The following is a 22,290-nucleotide window of genomic DNA, read 5'->3' as shown; positions in this document are numbered from 1 at the left end:
CCCATGTTCCCTGCATTGGCAGGCGGATTCTTAACCACTGTGCCACCAGGGAAGCCCTAAAGTGTCATTTTAAATTTATTTATTTATTTATTTATTTATTTATTTATTTATCTTTGGCTGCGTTGGGGCTGCATTGGGTCTTCGTTTTTGCACACGGGCTGTCTTTAGCTGCGTCAAGTGCGGGCTACTCTTGGTTGCGGTGCACATGTTTCTCATTGTGGTGGCTTTTCTTGTTGCAGAGCACTGGCTCTAGGTGCATGGGCTTCAGTAGTTGTGGCACATGGGCTTCAGTAGTTGTGGCTTGCAGGCTCTAGAGAGCAGGCTCAGTAGTTGTGACGCACGTGCTTAGTTGCTCCGCAGCATGTGGGATCTTCCAGGACCAGGGCTCGAACCCACGTCCCCTGCATTGGCAGGCGGATTCTTAACCACTGCGCCACCAGGGAAGGCCTAAAATGTCATTTTTAATAATTCCGCACTTTCACTTACTTATTTGATTAAATGAGCTTAGTTTATCAGATAAAATCAATTATACTACATTTAGATACTATTGATAAGGACAGAAATGAGATAAAAGTCGATAGCCTCCCTTTTCCTAGTAGACTCCCATGTGCCCGACATTCTAGTAAAACTTCCCTGTATATTTTTTATTAGTCTAACCACCCAGAAATGTGAATAAAAATGTCATTAGGTTAACCAAGGCTAAATGTAAAAACATTTTTACTCAATTCCCATACTGAATTAGTAACCATAATAGAAAGCAGAAAAATCACAAGAACTTTTCTAGAATACCAATAAATACATTTTTCTCCAAGTCTAAGTAATTAACTCACATATATCAATCTAAATATTTTTAAGCCAAATTGTTAACTTTCTATCTAATACTAGGGAAATACAATCTATATTAGTGCTCTTGCTATTTAAAAGCCCTTTTCCTCCCCAAGGGTTCTGGACTGCAGGTTTCTAACAGTTATAAATTTAGATAGGCAGTTTTCATATATGAATGGCTACAAATGTAAAAAGTTTTTACTAAAAAAGACTTATTAGAGACTTCCCTGGTGGTCCAGTGGTAAAGAATCTGCCTTACAGTGCAGGGGACGCGGGTTTGATTCCTGGTCAGGGAACTAAGAGCCCACATGCCGGGGGCGACTAAGCCAGTGTGCCACAATTACTGAGCTTGCGTGCCTCAACTAGAGCCCGCGTGCCGCAAGCTACAGAACCCAGGCGCCCTGGAGCCCAAGCACCACAACTACAGAGCCCACGCGCCCTGGAGCCTGCACACAACTAGAGAGAAGCCCATGCGCCGCAACGAAGAGCCTGTGTACCGCAATGAAAGATCCCACATGCCTCAATGAAGATCCTGCATGCTGCAACTAAGACACAATGCAACCAAAAATAAATTAAATTAAATAAATAAATAATAAGTAAATCTTTAAAAAAAGATTAGATTTATTTTTTTGTTTGAGTGATAGCTCAAATTCACTTGAAAGTCTGAAAGTGCTTTATAACTCATTTTATTGAAAACTAATTAGTTTGACTAATACTCAGTTCTGAGAGACGTCCAAGTTACTCCACAATGCTGTGCTAAATATAACAGTTTTTTAAAAAATTTGGGTAAAATACACATAACATAAAATTTACCACCTTAACCATTTTTAAGTGTCAAATTTGGTGGCATTAAATACATTCATATTGTTGTGGAACACAATTAACTTTTGTAAGAACTATATTCTATAGTCGAAAAAGTAAATGTTAGAACTTTTAGTATTTTCAGTAAGGTAAAATTAGAATAGGGATTACTTTCTCTTTAGAGAGTTGCTTTATTTCCTCCAGTTCACTTGACAGCTTTTCTACTTCTCTCTGTGCTTGGACTTGTTGACGACGAGCCTCCACCAATTCTGTACGAGAGTTCTGCATCTGCTCCCGAGTTAGCCTCAATTCTTGCTCCAAATCTATGGCCTCCTTGTACTGAGTTGCAATGTACTGTTCCTGCTCTTTCATAACCTGAAATGCACAAGATATTTGTAGGTTTCAAAATAAAATGATACAGATAACCTATTCTTACTCTGATTTCTCTTTTAATAAATGACTTACCCCCTCTCAACTAAACCTCTATATAATTTAACATATGAATATTATCCACTGTGAAACTGACATTCAGAAAATGTTTTCTTCTTTTTTAATGATAAAAAAATGACAAAAGTACTGTAATAAATCTGGGACTCACTGGTATATTTTACATGACTTTAATATGCAAGCTGCATAATCCTTTAACATTATGATGCAACATCACAGAATATATAATAATATAAAGAGAAGAAAGACATTAATATTTGATTATCCATGTCAAAGATGGAGAATATACTGGCATGAATAATCAAAACCTACCATTAACCCACACAGCTTGGTTAAGGATGATCTTATTCTCTGCAAAAGGGAAATTTGTTATTGGGACTACTACTCCCTCTGAAAAACTTTTACATTCCTCAGTTAAATCCCCAGTAAAGTATTATTTCTTAGAGAAAAAAAAATCAGTAAGAAGTAAATTAGTTCTAAATTGGCTCAGTGAGGTAGATTAGATGGTAGATAATGACGCTTGACTTTAGGGCTGATAAGAAGGAAAGAAAGCAGTACAAATCACTAGGACCCTAATGTCTAGAATGGGGGCCTAAGGTCCAACTGTGTTGTATATCAGTATAAATCTCATGTAAATATTTTTAGCCAGCCCTTGTTAGGGAACATGAAATGATTGAGCCAGTAACCTTTTTTTTTCTCACTGGGGCCCAAACTTGGTCTCAGAGACCCTGCTTAATTTATGTATTGATATATAATCCAACAAATATTTATTCATGCTTACTATGTGATACATACTATTCTAGGTGTTGAGGATAAAGGAGTGAACAGAGGAGACAAAGTGGCTACCCTTGTGGAGTTTATATTCAACTGGAAGAGACAGATAATCAATTAATCAAACACAATAAAGAGCTATATATTAAGTTTTAAAGTTGAGTATAGTATTTAAAAACAAATAAAAGTTACATCCATGAGAGCTCTTAGAAGAAAATTCACTTTTTAAAAAAGGCAAGTGGGTGGAATGAGTTCAGTAGTCAACACACATGCAAACTGATGATATGAAGTCATCAAACTTTATCTGGCAACTCAATGTACTTGGCCTCAATAAAATACAACTATCTGTTAATTTATTCTCTGGATAGAGTCCCTCAAGAACAAAGGAGTGCATCCTATTAATAGCTGATCTTCAGTTCTATCACATAGTAGGTTCTCAATTAAAACATACATACATTTATTGACCAAGTGAGCATATACCATGGATTTACTATGTGAGAGATATCATGTGAATGCCTATAAGGAATATAAAGACAAATAAGATGATAACCTCACCTATAATTAGAAAATGAGAATAAAGTAATTAATAAGGTAAGGAAAATAATAGGTATCTGGCACAAATAATTAGCCTAAAAATACTTATGGCACAGTTTCTGTGCATACTAAATACCAATCACATACTAAAACCAATCAGTTTAAAACATAAAGATTTATATCAATCTTGTTCCTTAGGAGGAAAATAATTTGCTTACACTTTCCATTTCTTTCATCTTTTCTTGTGTCCGTTCAGTTTCTTTTTTCAGTTGACTTATCTCCTGTTCATTTTGTAGTGTTATAAACTCTTTTTCTTGAAGCTGTTCTTTGGCATTTTGCAATTTTTCATTCAAACCTTCTATCTGAATTTTAAACAGAGCAATGTTAATGTAACTAAAGAAAAATAATTCTTCAGTCATAACTGCAATCCAAGTAAGTCAGGTTTTAAACATGTATATCTAAAATGGCAAAAATTTAGAAGTGTTTTTCTTTTTTCTTAATTTTAGAAGAGAGTGAGTTTATTAGAACAAAGAGCCAAAAATGTGTTTTTCTTAAGACAACCATAACTTTGACATAAGCATCAGAATTCTTGTGTCTAATAAAATGCTTATATGTATACCTAAAATAATACTAAAAGAGATGAAAGTCTCAATCACGTTTGTATAAGAAAGGAAAATAAAGGTACGTTAAAACAACACACATTACATGGCCTTCAAAATAATGTTACAGGTAATTATCTGCATGAGGTAAAAAATACAATTAGTGAAAACAAACTCCCCTTCTTTACTATGTTCCTTCCTTAGAGGCAACCACAGTTAACAGAATTACTTGCAAATCCTTCCAGAGATATTTTATACATATTTAGATATGCACACATTATAATAAATATGTGAACACATTGACATACCAAAAAAATACATTCAAATAACATTAAAAGGGTAAGCACCAGAAGCTGGGGAGTCAGAGAAAAGGAGAAATGTTGGTAGAAGGGTACAAAGTTTCCGTTAGGCAGGATGAATAAATTCTGGAGGTACAATGTATGGCACAGTGAATGACTGTAATTAGTAATACTCTGTTGTATACTTGATAAGTGTTCTCATAAAAAAAAAAGTAACTATATGAGGTTGTAGATATGTTAATTAGTTTGATTACTGTAATTATTTCATAATGTATATGTACATTAAAACATCATGTTGTACATCTTAAATATATGCCATTTTTTGTCAATTATACCTCAATAAAGCTGGGGAAAAAAATTGAGAAGAAAGTGAATATAATGTAGGATGTACAAGATAATTAAAATTATGCAGTATTGGGAATTCCCTGGCAGTCCTGTGGTTAGGACTCCGTGCTCTCACTGCCAAGGGTCTAGGTTCAATCCCTGGTTGGGGAACTAAGATCCCACAAGCTACACAGCGCAGTGAAAAACAATAAATAAATAAATAAATAAATAATAAAGTAAAATAATGCAGTATTTTTATTGTTTGTATTCTATTAAAAAGCTGTATTGGGCCTCCCTGGTGGCGCAAGTGGTTGAGAGTCCGCCTGCCGATGCAGGGGATACGGGTTCGTGCCCCGGTCTGGGAGGATCCCATATGCCGCGGAGCGGCTGGGCCCGTGAGCCATGGCCGCTGAGCCTGCGCGTCCGGAGCCTGTGCTCCGCAACGGGGGAGGCCACAACAGTGAGAGGCCCGCATACCGCAAAAAAAAAAAAAAAAAAAAAAAGCTGTATTATGTGAATAACAGATACTTACAGTTAAGGAGTTATTTTTTTAACAATTTAAAACACGTAATTTTTAATAATTTACCTGTTTGTTGCTTTCTTTAAGTTCCAATTCTGATTTCTCCAGAGTACCCTCTAATTTAATTATTTTCTGTTCCATTTCTCCCCTGTACTCATGAACAGTCATATCCAAATGTGTAACCTAAGTACAAAATCAACATTAAGCTGTCACTCAATTTTATTCTAACATGGAAAACTGTGTGCTTGGAATGTGATTTAGAATTGTTTATAGTGGGTATAACTAAAGAATAAATGCATCTCAAATAAATTATTAAAAAGAATGAGACAGGGGCTTCCCTGGTGGCGCAGTGGTTGAGAGTCCACCTGCTGATGCAGGGGACATGGGTTCATGCCCCGGTCTGGGAGGATCCCACATGCCACGGAGCAGCTGGGCCCGTGGGCCATGGCTGCTGAGCCTGCGCGTCCGGAGCCTGTGCTCCGCAACAGGAGAGGCCACGACAGTGAGAGGCCCGAGTAGCGCAAAAAAAAGAAAAAAGGATGAGACAAATAATCATTGCTTAATAATACTGGATCTAGAGCCCGATATATGATTATGTTCACATAAGTGACAAATAAAATGATTCAAACTTCATTTTATGCTTGATAAAAGCTTCTAGGGGGCCTCCCTGGTGGCGCAAGTGGTTGAGAGTCCGCCTGCCAATGCAGGGGATACGGGTTCGTGCCCCGGTCTGGGAGGATCCCATATGCCGCGGAGCGGCTGGGCCCGTGAGCCATGGCCGCTGAGCCTGCGCGTCCGGAGCCTGCGCGTCCGGAGCCTGTGCTCCGCAACGGGGGAGGCCACAACAGTGAGAGGCCCGCATACCGCAAAAAAAAAAAAAAAAAAAAAAAAAAAAGCTTCTAGGGCTTCCCTGGTGGTGCAGTGGTTAAGAATTTGCCTGCCAATACAGGGGACATGGGTTCTATCCCTGGTCCAGGAAGATCCCACATGCCACGGAGCAACTAAGCCTGTGCACCACAACTACTGAGCCTGCACTCTAGAGCCCGCGTGCCAAAACTACTGAATCCACGTGCTGCAACTACTGAAGCCCGCGCACCTAGAGCCCATGCTTCACAACAAAGAGAAGCAACCGCAATGAGAAGCCCGCACACTGCAACCAAGAGTAGCTCCTGCTCGCCACAACTAGAGAAAGCCCGCGCACAGCAATAAAGACCCAATGCAGCCCAAAATAATCCATAAAATTTAAGAAAAAAAAAGCTGCTAAATAACAATGCAACATGAAAATTGTGGGATGCAGCAAAAGCACTGCTTGGAGGAACATTTAAAGCATTGAATGCATATATTTGAAAAGAAGAAAGGCCTAAAATCAGTCATCTAAGCTTCTACCTTGGGTAACTAGAAAAGGAAGAACAAATTAAATCCAAACTAAGCAGAAGAAAAAAATAATAAAAGAGCAGAAATCAATGAAAATTGGGAAATCAACAGAGAAAATCAACAAAGCCAAAAGCTGGTTCTTTGAAAAGATCAATAATATAAATAAGTCTCCAGCCAGACTAACTTAAAAAAAGAAAAAAAAAGAGAGAGGATATAAATTGCTAATATGAGAAACGAAAGAGGAGATGTTACTACAAATCTCAAGGACATTAAAAGGATACTAGAGAAATGTTACAAACAACTCTCTGCCCATGAATTTAATAAAACTAGATGAAATAGATGAGTTACTCAAAAGGCACCATCTGCCAAAACTCACACAAGAAGAAAGAGACAATCTGAATAAGCCTATATCTATTAAAGAAATTCAATCAATGATTAATAACTTTCCAAAACAGAAAGCACCAGACTCAGATGGATTCATTGCTGAATTCTACCAAACATTTAAGGAAGAAATTATACTAATTCTCTATACTCTCACTTAGTAGATAGAAGCAGAAGAAATACTAACTCATTCTCTGAGGCCAGCATTACCCTGATACCAAAACCAGACAGAGACATTATAAAGAAAGAAAACTACAGAGCAGTATCTTTCATGGACATAGATATAAAAATTCTCAATAAAATATTATTGAATCATACCTAACGATGTATAAAAAGAACTATACACCACAACAAGCGGGATTTTTTCTAGGTATGAAAGGCTTTTTCAACATTTGAAAATTAATTAATGTAACTGATCACATCAGTAGGCTAAAGAAGAAAATCACATGATCATATTAATAGATGCAGAAAAAACATTTGACAAAATCCAACATCTATTCATGATAAAAACTCTTGGTAAACTAGGAATAGAGAGTAACTGCCTCAACTTGATAAAGAATATCTAAAAAAAACCAACAGCTAACATCACACTTAACAGTGAGCAACTCAAAGTTTTCCCATTAAGATCAGTTACAAGGCAAAGATATTCCATCGTACCACTTCTTTTCAACATTGTACAGGATGTCCTAGCTAATGAAGTAAGACAAGAAAAGGAAATAAAAGGTATACAGGTTGGGAAGGAAGACATAAAACTGTCTTTGTTTGCAGATGACATGATGATTTAGGTAGAAAATCCAAAGGATTTGACAAAAAAATTCCTGGAACTAATAAGTGATTATAGCAGGGTTGCAGGATACAAGATTAATACACAAAAATCAATTGCTTTCCCATGTACCAGCAATGAACAAGAGAAATTTGAAGTTAAAAACAAAATTATCATTTATATTAGCACTCTCCAAAATGAAATAGTTATAAATCTAACAAAACATATTCAAGATCTATATATGGAAAACTATAAAACTCCAATGAAAGAAATCAAAGAATTATATAAATGGAGAGAGAGTTCATGTTCATGGATAGGAAGACTTAATATTGTCAAGATGTCAGTTCTTCCCAACTTGATGTATAGATTCAAGGCAATGCCAATCAAAATCCCAGCAAGTTATTTTGTGGATATCAACAAACTGGTTCTAAAGTTTATAGGGAGAGGCAAAAAACCCAGAAGGGCCAACACAATTTTGAAAGAGAACAAAGTTGGAAAACTGACATTACCCAACTTCAAGACTTACTAAAAAGGTACAGTAATCAAGACAGTGTGGTACTGATGAAAGAATAGGTGAATAAATCAATAGAACAGAAGAGACCAGAAACAAACCCATGTAAATATAGTCGACTGATCTTTGACAAAGAAGCAAAGGCAATAAAGATGTCCTTCAATAGGTGAATGGATAAATAAACCATAATATATCCAGGCAATGGAATACTATTCCATGCTAAAAAGAAATAAGCTTTGAAAAGACACAGAGGAAACTTAAATGCATATTACTAAGTGAAAGAAGTCAATCTGAAAAGGTTACATACAATACAATATGATTCCAACTGTATGACATTCTGGAAAAGGCAAAACTAGAGAGACAGAAAAAAGATCAGTGGTTGCCAGGGTTGGGATAAGAGGGAGAGGGATGAATAGGTGGGGCACAGAGGATTTTTAGGGCAGTGAAAATATTCTCAATGATACCATAATGATGGATAGCTGTCCAAACTCCTAGAACGTATAACACAAAAGTAAACTGTAATGTAAACTATGGATTTTGGGTGATTATGAAGTGTCAATGTATCAATAGGTTCATCAGCTTTAACAAATGTACCATTCTGGCAGGGAATGTTGATAATGGGGAAGGCTGTGCATCTGTGGGGGTGGGGGGTTTACAGGAAATCTCTCTACCTGCTGCTCAATTTGGCTGTGAACCTAAAACTGCTCTAAATAATAAAATCTTTTAAAAAAGATGCTGCTAAATAATGCCTTCTGAATATTTTTGTTCCTCCAATAAATACTAGCTGAGCAAGTAACTCCTTTAATCCCATTTTCTTCTGATATACAGTATTATAAGAGATCAAAAGGTTCAGATACTAAGCTAAACTTCATTCCCCAAAATCCACCTGCTATAAAAATAGCAAGATAAAGAGAGACGACATATTTCTAATTTAAAAAATATTTATGTGCACAGAAAAAAGAAATAGTTATAAAGGGACTTCCCTGGTGGCACAGTGGTTAAGAATCTGCCTGCCAATGCAGGGGACACGGGTTCGAGACCTGATCTGGGAAGATCCCACATGCTGCGCAGCGACTAAGCCCACGAGCCACAACTACTGAGCCTGCACTCTAGAGCCCGCGAGCCACAACTACTGAGCCCATGCACCACGACTGAAGCCCGCACGCCTAGAGCCTGTGTTCCGCAACAAGAGAAGCCACCTCAATAAGAAGCACACACACAGCAATGAAGAGTAGAGAAAGCCCACTCATAGCAACAAAGACCTAACACACCAAAATAAATAAATGAATTTTTAAAAAAGCTATAAAAATGTTTATTTTGCCAAAAAGAGGGGACCTCTGAAACCTTGTGTGATTGTATTTTAACAGAAAATTTCATTAAAATATAGTTTAAAAAATATATATATATATAGTTAAGAAAACCAACTTGAGCTGCTCTTTGCTTCAGCTCCCAATTTCTCTCCTTAAGTGCCTGATCCATTTCAAGGAGTTCTTGCTTTTTGTCTTCAATCTCCATCTTGCATTCCCTGCAATTTATCAAAGTGAAAAAGATATAAGCAAATAAATAGGAATATTATAGTTTCAAAAAAATTAAATCAAGTGGGTTACCTTTCCTGTAAGTTAAAAGTGATAGGATAGGCCTCCCTGGTGGCGCAAGTGGTTAAGAGTCCGCCTGCCGATGCAGGGGATACGGGTTCGTGCCCCGGTCTGGGAGGATCCCATATGCCGCGGAGCGGCTGGGCCCGTGAGCCATGGCCGCTGGGCCTGCGCATCCGGAGCCTGTGCTCCGCAACGGGAGAGGCCACAACGGTGAGAGGCCCACATACCGCAAAAAGAAAAAAAAAAAAGTGATAGGATATATTCAACTATTTCAGATTGAGAGCTCACATTAAAGGAATAATGTATAAAGAAAATGACTGATATCAATGCAACTACTTTAACAGAGTATTCTAAAAAGGCAAAAGTTAACTCAGATTCTACCACTGGAGACAATTTAAACTAAATGTTAAAAGCACGACCAAGGAATAAGATTGAATCAGTATAAGAATTTAAAAAATATATCTATATTTTTTCATCTATAGATCAAAGGAGTGTTTGAAAGTCTTTTATATATAATAGCTGTGAGTTCACTATAACTGAACGAGGCATTTATCTCATGATTGCTGTCCCTGATATCCAAAGCTCAGTAAACGACCACTGTATTTCTTATGGGAATTTTTTTTAACATCTTTATTGGAGTATAATTGCTTTACAATGGTGTGTTAGTTTCTGCTTTATAACAAAGTGAATCAGTTATACATATACATATGTTCCCATATCTCTTCCCTCTTGCGTCTCCCTCCCTCCCACCCTCCCTATCCCACCCCTCTAGGTGGTCACAAACCACCGAGCTGATCTCTCTGTGCTATGCAGCTGCTTCCCACTAGCTATCTATTTTACATTTGGTAGCGTATATATGTCCATGCCACTCTCTCACTTTGTCACAGCTTACCCTTCCCCCTCCCCATATCCTCAAGTCCATTTTCCAGTAGGTCTGTCTTTATTCCCGTCTTGCCCCTAGGTTCTTCATGACCTTTTTTTTTCCCCTTAGATTCCATATATATGTGTTAGCATATGGCATTTGTTTTTCTCTTTCTCACTTATTTCACTCTGTATGACAGACTCTAGGTCTGTCCATCTCACTACAAATAACTCAATTTTGTTTCTTTTTATGGCTGAGTAATATTCCATTGTATATATGTGCCACATCTTCTTTATCCATTCATGTGTTGATGGACACTTAGGTTGCTTCCATGTCCTGGCTATTGTAAATAGAGCTGCAATGAACATTTTGGTACATGACTCTTTTTGAATGATGGTTTTCTCAGGGTATATGCCCAGTAGTGGGATTGCTGGGTCATATGGTAGTTCTATTTGTAGTTTTTTAGGGAACCTCCATAGTGGCTGTATCAATCTACATTCCCACCAACAGTGCAAGAGAGTTCCCTTTTCTCCACACCTACTCCAGCATTTATTGTTTACAGATTTTTTGATGATGGCCATTCTGACCCGTGTGAGATGATATCTCACTGTAATTTTGATTTGCATTTCTCTAATGATTAATGATGTTGAGCATTCTTTCATGTGTTTGCTGGCAATCTGTGTATCTTCTTTGGAGAAATGTCTATTTAGGTCTTCTGCCCATTTTTGGATTGGGTTGTTTTTTTTTTTTTTTGATATTGAGCTGCATGAGCTGATTGTAAATTTTGGAGATTAATCCTTTGTCAGTTGCTTCATTTGCAAATATTTCCTCCCATTCTGAACATTGTCTTTTTGTCTTGTTTATGGTTTCCTTTGCTGTGCAAAAGCTTTTAAGTTTCATTAGGTCCCATCTGTTTATTTTTGTTTTTATCTCCATTTCTTTAGGAGGTGGGTCAAAATGGATCTTGCTGTGATTTATGTCATAGAGTGTTCTGTCTATGTTTTCTTCTAAGAGTTTGATAGCGTCTGGCCTTACCATTTAGGTCTTTAATCCATTTTGAGTTTATTTTTGTGTATGGTGTTAGAGAGTGGTCTAATTTCATACTTTTACATGTATCTGTCCAGTTTTCCCAGCACCACTTACTGAAGAGGCTGTCTTTTCTCCACTGTATATTCTTGCCTCCTTTATCAAAGATAAGGTGACCATATGTGTGTGGGTTTATCTCTGGCTTTCTCAGATTCTACTATTGGAGACAATTTAAGCTAAACGTTAAAAGCACTACCAGGGAATAAGACCGAATCAGTATAAGAATTTAAAAAATATATCTATATTTTTTCATCTATAAATCAAAGGAGTGTTTGAAAGTCTTTTATATATAATAGCTGTGAGTTCACTATAATTGAACGAGGCATTTATCTCATGATTGATGTCCCTGATATTCAAAGCTCAGTAAACGACCACTGTATTTCTTATGGGAATTTTACTCAAAATGACACCTTACATTTAGTGAAGTATTGAAGTCTAATATAGAAATATTTTAAATGTATTTTTTATAAATTCTAGCCCTCTTAAAATACTAACTTTTGAATAATTTTATATTATAAAAATGCTTAAAATGACACAATTTTAATATTTATATCACTCTGAAGCCTCTGATCAGAGAATTTTAATTTCGAACTCTAAGTTCTGATATCACAAAGGATGAAAATGTTGTTGATCTTGAATCTTCATATGATTTTCCAATCTTAAATATGAAACAATATAATAAAGGTACTGACTTTAAAAAGCAGATTCTGAACTTCTTTAATGAGCTGTTTACTGTTCTCCTAAAAGCCTGAAGAGTTCATACAAGGCTAAACTTATATTCTAAAAGTAATATGAAATGAATTCTAAAGATAACTCTAATTGCTGTCTATATGAATAGCTGCACTTCCAAAATTCAGCTACTAGCTAGAATTTTAAGTTTTGTTTTACTTCTTTTATCCATTCATTCCCTTAATCATTTAGCAAATATTTATTGGATGTTTCTTATATATCAAGGTTCTATGTACTGTGGAATTAATAGTCAACAGGATAGATGTTGTTCATCACATAAAGCTTACATTCTACTAGGTCAAGAGATGGACTATAAATAATAAACAATTCAACATGAAAAATATAATATAAAGTGCTATGTTAGAACATTAAATACAGTGATGAGATCGTGACTGGGAGGCTATGTTAGAATAGGTGGTCAGGGAAGGGCCCTTTGAGGTAATGTGAACGGTATGAAGAAGCTGGCCATACAACCATTATTTCAGACCAAAGAAACAGCTATGGCAAAAGTCCTAAGGTGGGAAAAAACTTGGTAAACTTTAAGTACAATAAAAAAGCCAGGAGCAAGCAGAACAATATGAAATGAGGCCAGAGAAGTAGGCAGGAACCTTGGGCTTTGTATTACAGGAAAAGGAGCTTGTATTTTTTTTTTCGATTGTGGTAAAATACATATAACATAAGATTTACCATTTTAACCACTTTAAAGTGTACAATGCAGTTACACTAAGTACATTCACAATGTTGTGTAACCATTACCACTATTTCCAGTACTTTTTCATCATTCTGAATGGAAACCCCATATCCATTAGCAGTTTTTTTCCATTCTCCCTTCTCCCAGTCCCTGGCAACAATTAATCTGCTTTCTATCTCTATGGATTTGCTAATTCTGGATATTTCATATAAATGGAATTATGCAACATATATGTGGGTTCTTTCATTTAGCATATTATTTTCAAGGTTCATCCACGTTGTAGCATGTTTCAGTACTCTATTCCTTTTCATGGCTTATTATTATTCCTTGTATGGATACACCACACTGTGTTTATCCATTCACAACTATCAGTGTCCAGCTGGGTCGTTTCCACTTATTGGCTATTGGGAATAGCCATACTATGAACATTTGTGCAAAAGTTTTGTTTGAACACCTGTTTTCAATTCTTTTGGGTACTTACCTAGGAGTGGAATTACTGAGTTATATGGTTAATGTATGTTTAAGTTATTGAGGAACTGCCACACTGTTTTCCACAGAAGCAGTAACCATTTTAGTTTACCATTTGTTATTTTCTGCTTGGATTTTTTTTTTTTTTTTTTCCAGTACGCGGGCCTCTCACTGTTGTGGCCTCTCTCGTTGTGGAGCACAGGCTCTGGATGTGCAGGCTCAGTGGCCATGGCTCACGGGCCCAGCCGCTCCGCAGCATGTGGGATCCTCCCAGACCGGGGCACGAACCCGTGTCCCCTGCATCGGCAGGCAGACTCTCAACCACTGCACCACCAGGGAAGCCTGTGTTTGTTTTTATTATGGCCATCTTAGTGGGATTGAAGTGGTATCTCATTGTGGTTTTGATTTACATTTCCCAAGGAGCTTGGTTATTATTCTGAATCTTTTGGGAAGCCATTAGAAGATTAAGTAGGGAAGCAATATGATCTGATTTATGTTTTGAATCATAAACTTAAATCAATTCTGTGGGGAATGAATTGTGGGGAAGGTCAAGGATTTAAGCTGGTAGACCAGGTGGGAAGCCACAGCAACAGACCAGGTGAGAGATGATGATGGCTTGTGCTAAGGTGGTAGTAGAAAAAATAAGAAATCAATAGATTTCAGAATATGTTTTAGAAATAAAGTTGACATGACTTGCTAATAGACTGGATGAAAAAAGGGAGGGAAAGAGATAAAAATAATCTTATAGATTTTTGGTTTAAGCAACTGCATAATAATGAGATGGAGGAAGGGCAGGGTTATGAGTAAAAAAAATGAATTGTTTTAGCCACATTTAAGATGCCTCTTTAAAATACGTCAGTGGAGATAACAAGTAGGTCATTAGATATAAGTCTGAAGTTTGGAGAAGAGGTCTTTCTAGAGATATGGGTTTGGAAGTCTCTGACACATAGTATTTAAAGCTATGTGAAATTTACCAAGAATGAGTTTGTGGGTAGAAAAGAGAAGGGGTCCTGCTCTGAACCACAGGTTACAATATCTAAGATTCTGGGTCACCTTGCTACTCTCTATCCTGTTCTTTCATTACACATTTCACATCCTGGTCTGTTTTCCTTTTCAGAATCCATTTCCCACACTTTGGCTCCAGTCTGGCTCTCCACCCCTACTCATCACAGATGTGTACTGGAACAGCATTTTATGCTATTGCTGCTAATCTAAGAACCCAGATTTTACAGTTGGACAGACTTGTGTTTCACTCCCATCTCTGGACCCTACTATCTGACTTTGGGCATTTTACTTAATTTTCTCAAGCCTCAGTTTTCTCAAGCGTAAAAAGGTGATAATAAGCAACTTATAGGTTTGTTGCAAAGAAATGACTGAGATCATATATGAAGTCCCTGCCATAGTCCTGGCACAAAATTAGGGCTTAACACAAAGAACAACATTGTTATTGTTAATATTATTTTTCTATTAATCACTGCTGTATGCTGGTCCAATCATTTTTTACCACTATGGGATACAGGAGAGGGCCAATGTAAAATGGTCCAAAGAACAGGATGGAAGTATTAGCCAACAGCAACAGCTATATTAGTGAGATGGAGCATGGGATGAACTGCCTAGGATGAGACAGAGTGAACTAAAGGCAGTTGAGAAGTTTGGACATCTAGAATTCAACAACAAACTCTATGGTATGACCCAAGGACTAAGGGTAATAAAGTGAAATACCTGTAACTGTGATATCATTTTTTAGTATTTAACTCACCTAAGTTCAGCTGTGAGATCCTTTATAGTAGTGTATTTTTCCTCTAATGATAACTGAGCCTTGTGTAGAACATCTCTCAATTCCTGGAGTTGTCTTAAAGTACTCTTTAATTCTCCATGAGAATTTTGTAGTTCAGTCTCTAGTACTTCCCGTTTCTGCAAGGCTTCTGTTAGTTCAGTTGCAGTGTGGTGCTGTAACTTTTCTAACTCCTTCACTGTTAAAAGCAGAGAATAATTTTAGAATTATATATATAAACTATTTGTTATTCAGAAATTTTTAAGCAATTATAATTAAGAATATCCAATTTTATTCATCTATAACAGGCAAAATACCACTGACTGTCCCTTCCCCGTCATCTCAAATTCTCACTTTATTCCATTTCTTCAAATATACAAATGCAGGCAGCTAAGCTGAGCTAACCTGTTGCTTACCAGCATTTGTTTTCTTATCTAGTTCTGTCTTTGTCTGTTCTAATATCATGTCGAACTGAGAGAGATGCATTGCTTTATTTTCTCCATCTTGTTTTAGGTGCTTTATTTCTTTTTCCATTTTATACAGTTCTTCTTTGTAGTGATCCATCTCAAGTTTTACTTGCCTAGTTAAAAACAAAAAAATAAAATAAAATAATTTGGAAACTTAAAAATCAACTAACTTATCTCTGACTGAACAAAGTCTGCAAGTTATATAAAGACAAATATCAGCACAATGTCTAGTCCTCGTGGGATGAATTGGGAGATTGGGATTGACATATATACACTAATATGTATAAAATGGATAACTAATAAAAACCTGCAGTATAAAAAAAAGTCTAGTCAGAATCTTAAATCACCTATTATATTGTTAGAAATGCTCCAACTAATAGATTATAATTCTGTACCAATTTCATGCCACTAAACACAACTATATGATGTGTTTACCTAGTACACTACCTGGCACACAAAAGGTGCTCAATGAATTTGTTTTCTTTCTATTTGGAGATATTTTAATTTTTTTTTAAGATTTTTTTTTGATGTGGACCATTTTTAAAGTCTTTATTGAATTTGTTACAATATTGCTTCTGTTTTATGTTTTGGCTTTTTGGCCACGAGGCATGTGGGATCTTAGCTCCGTGACAAGGGATGAACCCGCACTCCCTGCATTGGAAGGCGAGGTCTTAACCACTGGACCACCAGGGAAGTCCCTGAGATATTTTAATTTTAAAACAGATCCAAGGAGATATATAACAGATATATTTCAACTCTAAACCCTTTTGTGAGAGAAAAACAGCTTTATAAATTATAGTTTCAGAAGTGAAAGAAGCAATAGTTGGAACAGAGAAAAACCCTGCTTCATGAAGAGAAGATCTTGGAACTAGGATATCTTTCTTATGAAGTTTATTCATCTAGTTCATAAGCTTCCTACTAGTAATTAGAACTTACTTTACCCACTGAATGTGCCTATTAGCTACAATTAAGAAGAGTTTTTGTCTAGAAGTCAAAGGGTGGGAGTAAGAAAAGAAAGAAGCAGTTATTTCAATTTTCTTAGTGAAACAAAAGCAAGATCAACAGTGAGAGCAAGGATTGGGGAGGGGTTGTTAGAGTTTTGAAAGAAAAGGCAAAAGTGTAAAAGAGTCCTCTACAAGAGTAAGTAACACTGTGATTGCCAGACAGACAGCATTAAGAAAATGCCTAAGGTTTTGAAGTTATGGGTATAAAGTAAGACTGGTCAGTGTGGTTATATTTTTCTCCAGCCTCTGTAAAGATGCAAGCATGAATTAGTCTGAGTTGGATTTTTAGTTCTGTGTACCACAAAGTAAGAGAGAGGTAAAGGAGTTGTGGGTTTATGTAAATCAGTGATTTTAATGATTAATTAGAATTTAAGCTAGGTAAAGAGAGGAGAAAGGGCATTAGGGAATGAGACAGTGGTAGAACTGATAGATCAGAGGTCCTAGTTACATCAAAGAATTGTTGAATTGGGGGTATTAAAGGGAATGAGGTAATAATATAGAGGTAGATGCATAGTATTCAGATTATGTTGAAAAAATGGAGATATCAGAAATGATAAGATCTAGGATAAATCATGTGAGTGAGTGGCTGAGGATCAGCTAGATAGATGTATATTGAAATCCCCAAGAATAAAGACAGGAGTAGTGTTGGAGAGAGCTATGTAAGTCAGGTGGCCTGTAGGTGTCAGCAACGAGGGATGATATGATCTGATGACATGAGGTTCATGGTGTATGTCATACTATTCCACATCTCAACCCTGTGGTACAAGAACTATGGGGAAAAGTTTTTACTTTAGAGAGCTGCAGGGGAAGAAGCAATGTCCTCAGGGGACAGTCACATTTCTGTTACAGCAAGAGAAAAGAAGAGATAGAGAATATAGGGAATGTCTCTCAGGATGGACTGTGAATTCCAGAGGATAAAGTGAAAATCTTTCACAAGTTCAGATGCGGTGGGAAAAGGGAAGAAAATACATGAGGAGGTTTTTGGGACTTAGTAAGAGAGATGAGGGTAAATCTAACGCCTGGAAATCTGATGCTTCTGTGGCATCTGGCACAAGCAAAGATAAAGTTACAATGTTGATTAGTCTTTGTGGAATTAAGGTACACACTGGTGGTGAGGCTGTGTTACTGGATAGACAACTACCAATGGCAGAAAGAAGGTCTGAAGAACTGTGGTCTTAGTCTTAAACATAGGATATCTCCTTGACCCCAATGAGAGAGTTGAGGATATCTGGGGAAGCAAGTTGCTACTCAAAGCACAAAGGCCCTACATTTATTCCTGTCAGAGGGGGAGAGGGAGTCTGAGGATGTTGTGGTTTAAGTTCAAATGCATAAGTTAACTCTAATTCCTGTTGGTAGAATGGTGGGCTAATTAAGAGTTTATTATTAATTATGTCAACTCTTGTCGACAAAGTATAAGAGGTCTGGGGAAGCTAGGTATAACTTTCAGCTAATAGTTCCCTTTCTTGACCAATTAACTATTGATTTCTTAGCACAGCCCAGCCACATTAAATCAGGATCTTTAGGGGTAGGACCTAGGCATCAGTACTTTTTTTTGTGTGTGTGGTACGCGGGCTTCTCACTGCTGTGGCCTCTCCCGTTGCGGAACACAGGCTCCGGATGGCGCACGGACCCAGCCACTCCGCGGCATGTGGGATCTTCCCAAACTGGGGCACGAACCCGTGTCCCCTGCATCGGCAGGCGGACTCTCAACCACTGCGCCACCAGGGAAGCCCGCATCAGTACTTTTTAAAGCTCCTTGGGTGATTTTAATGTTCAGTCAATGTTGAGACCACTGTTTTCTTCTATTAATTTACTCCCTCCCATAAACAATTAGAATCCATGAAAAGTTCCTCTATATGAGTACATCTTTGCCTGCCACTTTCACAATTCAAATTAATAAAACAGCTGCTGAGTGCCTATGAGGTACAAGGAACTATGCTGATTGTTGTGGGAGGATCCTTAGATTAAACCATATATTATCTTGGCCTTAAGGAACTACAATATAGTAGGAGAGCAAAGGATATTAACTTATGATACTAAAAGGCATGAGGGATATGAGGGAGGTGCAAACAATGCTATAGGAACACACACCGTAAAGAAATTAATTCCTCAAGCAAACACTTCACTGAACATTATCTGATAGTGAAACTCAAATATGACTGATGTTAAAGCAGGAAGACAAATATAAACTAACATATTCATTTTACCTGGCAGTACCAGTAAGTTCAATAACTTTTTGCCTTTTTAAATCTGCTTCATATGTGGCTGCTTCACATTTTTCCTCCATTTTTCTCAACTTTTCAGCTGAACTTTCCCTTTGTTTCTGAAGCTCTTGTTCAAGTTTTGATACCTTGTAAAGCAATTTTCAGTTAAGTATTTAAAATTCAAACACAGTTCAACATTTTTCAGAAGAAAAATATTTATATAAATTTGTAGCCTAGCCTATCAGTTTCAAGATGTTATTACAAAAATTATAGGCCAAGAAACGTTTTGAAAATATGAAAGCAAAACAATTTTTAATAAGATATTTCATTCACATACATATTTATAGAAGTGACCACATCATAACACTAAAATAGGACTTAAAAGAATTGTACAGAATAATGGTAAATGTTCCTCTTTTCATCATCCTCATCTGAAATGTTCTTTCTTCTCTTGTCAAACTATGTTTCTTTCCTTCTTCACAAATTGGCTCATACCAATTCCTAGAATTCCCATCTGCCCTCAAACTTTACAACTTGCATTTGCTCCTATTCATTCCTCTTTCTGTTTTACTACATTGCAGGAGGTATTCTTCCTCCTATATAAGTCAAACTGCTTCATAAGCATTCTGGATTCAACTCCTATCCACTTTTTAAGGAACCTCATACTACTACCTCTACTCTCTGCTGTATCTTCAATCTCTTTCTTCTGGTTTCTTTATATTAGCATTTAAACATGTTCAAGACCTTCCTATCATAAAAAACTTTCCTCCACACCTCTACCTCCTTCCAACTACCACCATTTCTTTCCTCCTCTTTATAGCCCAACTTCTCAGATTTTTTTCTATGCTTGTTGTATCATTTTTCTCATTTTCTCATTCATTCCTCAACCCATAGCAATCTAGGCACTGTACAGAAACTACATTGTGTCACCAATGGCTTCCATGCAGCTAATTCCAATGGGCATTTCTCAACCCTCAATTTACTTGACACTGATTGCAGCAGCCCATGACACCAATTATAATCCCTTAAGTCATGAAATACTTACTTTGGCTTCCAGGTACTGTATCCTTCAGAGCTCTGTCAAAGTCAGTCATCTCACCCCTCATTCTATGTTCTCTCCCTAGTTAACCTCAGCCACTTCATTTTTTTTTTTCAATTTTTTTTTTTGGCTGTGTTGGGTCTTCATTGCTGCACGCAGCCTTTCTCTAATGGCAGCGAGCGGGGACTACTCTTCGTTGCGGTGCTCAGGCTTCTCATTGCAGTGGCTTCTCTTGTTGTGGAGCACGGGCTTTAGGTGTGTGGGTTTCAGTAGTTGCAGCACGTGGGCTCAGTAGTTGCAGCAGTGGGCCCTAGAGCACGTGGGCTTCAGTAGTTGCGGCACGTGGCATCCATAGTTGCGGTGCGCAGGCTCTAGGGCACATAGGCATCAGCAGTTGTGGCTTGCGGGCTCTAGAGCACAGGATCGGTAGTTGTGGCGCACGGACTTAGTTGCTCTGTGGAATGTAGGATCTTCCCATAACAGGGATCGAAGCCATGTCCCCTGCATTGGCAGGTGGATTCTTAACCACTGTGCCACCAGCGAAGTCTCACTTCTTATTTTCAATGAACATTTACATGACTGTGATCTCAAAGTTAATATCTGGCTAATGACTTTGATATCCTCCCTACTGTTCTAAAACCTCTCATTGAAGAACTAAGTACAGATAATAAGTCATTAATATCCACACCCCCAACTTAAGTTCCAAATATAAAATTAAAATAGTACCCAGGTAAAAAGGGAAGGGAACCATGGAAAATCTACCCATTCTGTGTTTGATTAAATGGCACACTCATAAGCAGAAAGAATCTAAAGATAACAATCTGAATAAATCCAACACGGAACCTGTGCATAGTGGAACATGAATAAAAAGTAGAAAAAATATATGCTGGAAAATTTATTCCAAATACTGAAGGAATTTTTAGATAAAAACTTCTTTAGATCCTCAAAGAAATTAGAGAAGACATAAAAATCTCTTAAAACAAAGATCATGAAGAAATAAAATAACCAAATGAAAAATACAAAGGAATTGATAGACTTAAGGAAAAAAAAACTCAGAAGAAAACCGTAAGACCATTATAGAAATGAAAACAATTTCAGAAAGAACAAGAATTATAATCAATCTTACAAAAACTGGAGTCAGTGACAAGGGATTTAGAAAGTGGGAATCAAATAACAGATGAAATGAAGAAATGCCTCAGGATGAAGCTGTACAACAGGCATAGCAAACAGTAGGTCTAGACTTGAACAAAAGGGATGGAGAGCCACAGGACAGATGTCTCTAAAAAAGAAAATACAGAATACCTGCCTGATATATTTGAATGTGCAGAGAAGAGATTCTTTAGTTCCACTGGAGAGGCTGAGGATGAAGTCAGAATACACAGATTAAAAAGTCATACAAATGACAAAAAGTGAGGTGTAGTGAGGTTACTGGGAACTATCATTTTCTAATTTATACTTTTCTGTAAAGTGTGATGAGAGGAAAACAAAACAAAAAATGTGAAATATCTGTCAGAATAATTCAGATGAATTTGGTAATGAATGAAAGAAAAAAGATTCGATTCTAGAATAAAATTTCCTAGGATTCTTTTTTGGAGTAATAACTTATTTTTTAAAATCAGTAGTTTCCTTTGGAATTTTTCTTTTAGTGCATTGCTTGCCATTTCTTTAGGGATTATCACACATCTCCTGATCCAAAATGAAGAAAATGCAAGCTATAATGATTCAGATAGGTGTTATATTCAGGTCCAAAAAGGAAAAAGTGAATAAAGCAGACTAAATTATAACTAAGTTGGATGGAGTGACAAAAATGTGCCCACAGTATTACACGATCACATTACATTGGAATAAAACTTTATACATTTTACAATGTTAATTTAGAATATTTCTTATAATATGGTATCTTTGAGGTTAAACAGCAATTTATATAACTAGCAAAAAAATCTATTATCAATTTAAAAAACTTTCTATTTCATAAAACCACTTTGACCAATAATATATACCTGTTTTTCAAGTTTAGTTTGAATGTCTTCTAGCTCTCCATTTCTAATTGTCTCTTGTTGTAACATTTGCTGCTGTTGTTGAAGAGTATGCTGCAGAATAACATTTTGCTCAGTAGTCTCTTGAAGACTGTGATTTTTAATCTTCAGCTCTTTCTGTAAACAATATACCTAACAAATATACACAATTCTCATTATAATGACATATTTCAAATAAAAAGC

The 22,290-nt window shown here is 36.8% G+C and overlaps 1 protein-coding gene across 7 annotated transcripts in view; it reads right to left on the bottom strand.

Annotated features, from left to right (window-relative positions):
• The window catches only part of CCDC18 (coiled-coil domain containing 18), a 115,010-nt gene that overhangs the window by 22,951 nt on the left and 69,769 nt on the right, over window positions 1-22,290 (bottom strand). For all 7 annotated transcript variants that reach the window (XM_060090137.1, XM_060090138.1, XM_060090142.1 and 4 more), the window contains 8 exons: window positions 22,072-22,239; window positions 19,036-19,178; window positions 15,774-15,937; window positions 15,343-15,556; window positions 9,575-9,674; window positions 5,187-5,303; window positions 3,597-3,740; window positions 1,798-2,001 (listed from right to left, as the gene is read on the bottom strand). In XM_060090137.1, the coding sequence (XP_059946120.1) occupies window positions 1,798-2,001; window positions 3,597-3,740; window positions 5,187-5,303; window positions 9,575-9,674; window positions 15,343-15,556; window positions 15,774-15,937; window positions 19,036-19,178; window positions 22,072-22,239 (1,254 nt within the window). The remainder of the gene's footprint in view (window positions 1-1,797; window positions 2,002-3,596; window positions 3,741-5,186; window positions 5,304-9,574; window positions 9,675-15,342; window positions 15,557-15,773; window positions 15,938-19,035; window positions 19,179-22,071; window positions 22,240-22,290) is intronic.

This window comes from Mesoplodon densirostris, chromosome 2 (genome assembly GCF_025265405.1).
Source record: "Mesoplodon densirostris isolate mMesDen1 chromosome 2, mMesDen1 primary haplotype, whole genome shotgun sequence".
Classification (NCBI taxonomy): domain Eukaryota; kingdom Metazoa; phylum Chordata; class Mammalia; order Artiodactyla; family Ziphiidae; genus Mesoplodon; species Mesoplodon densirostris.
Note: the sequence above shows the minus strand (reverse complement) of the source record. Positions and strands in the feature narration are given on the sequence as shown.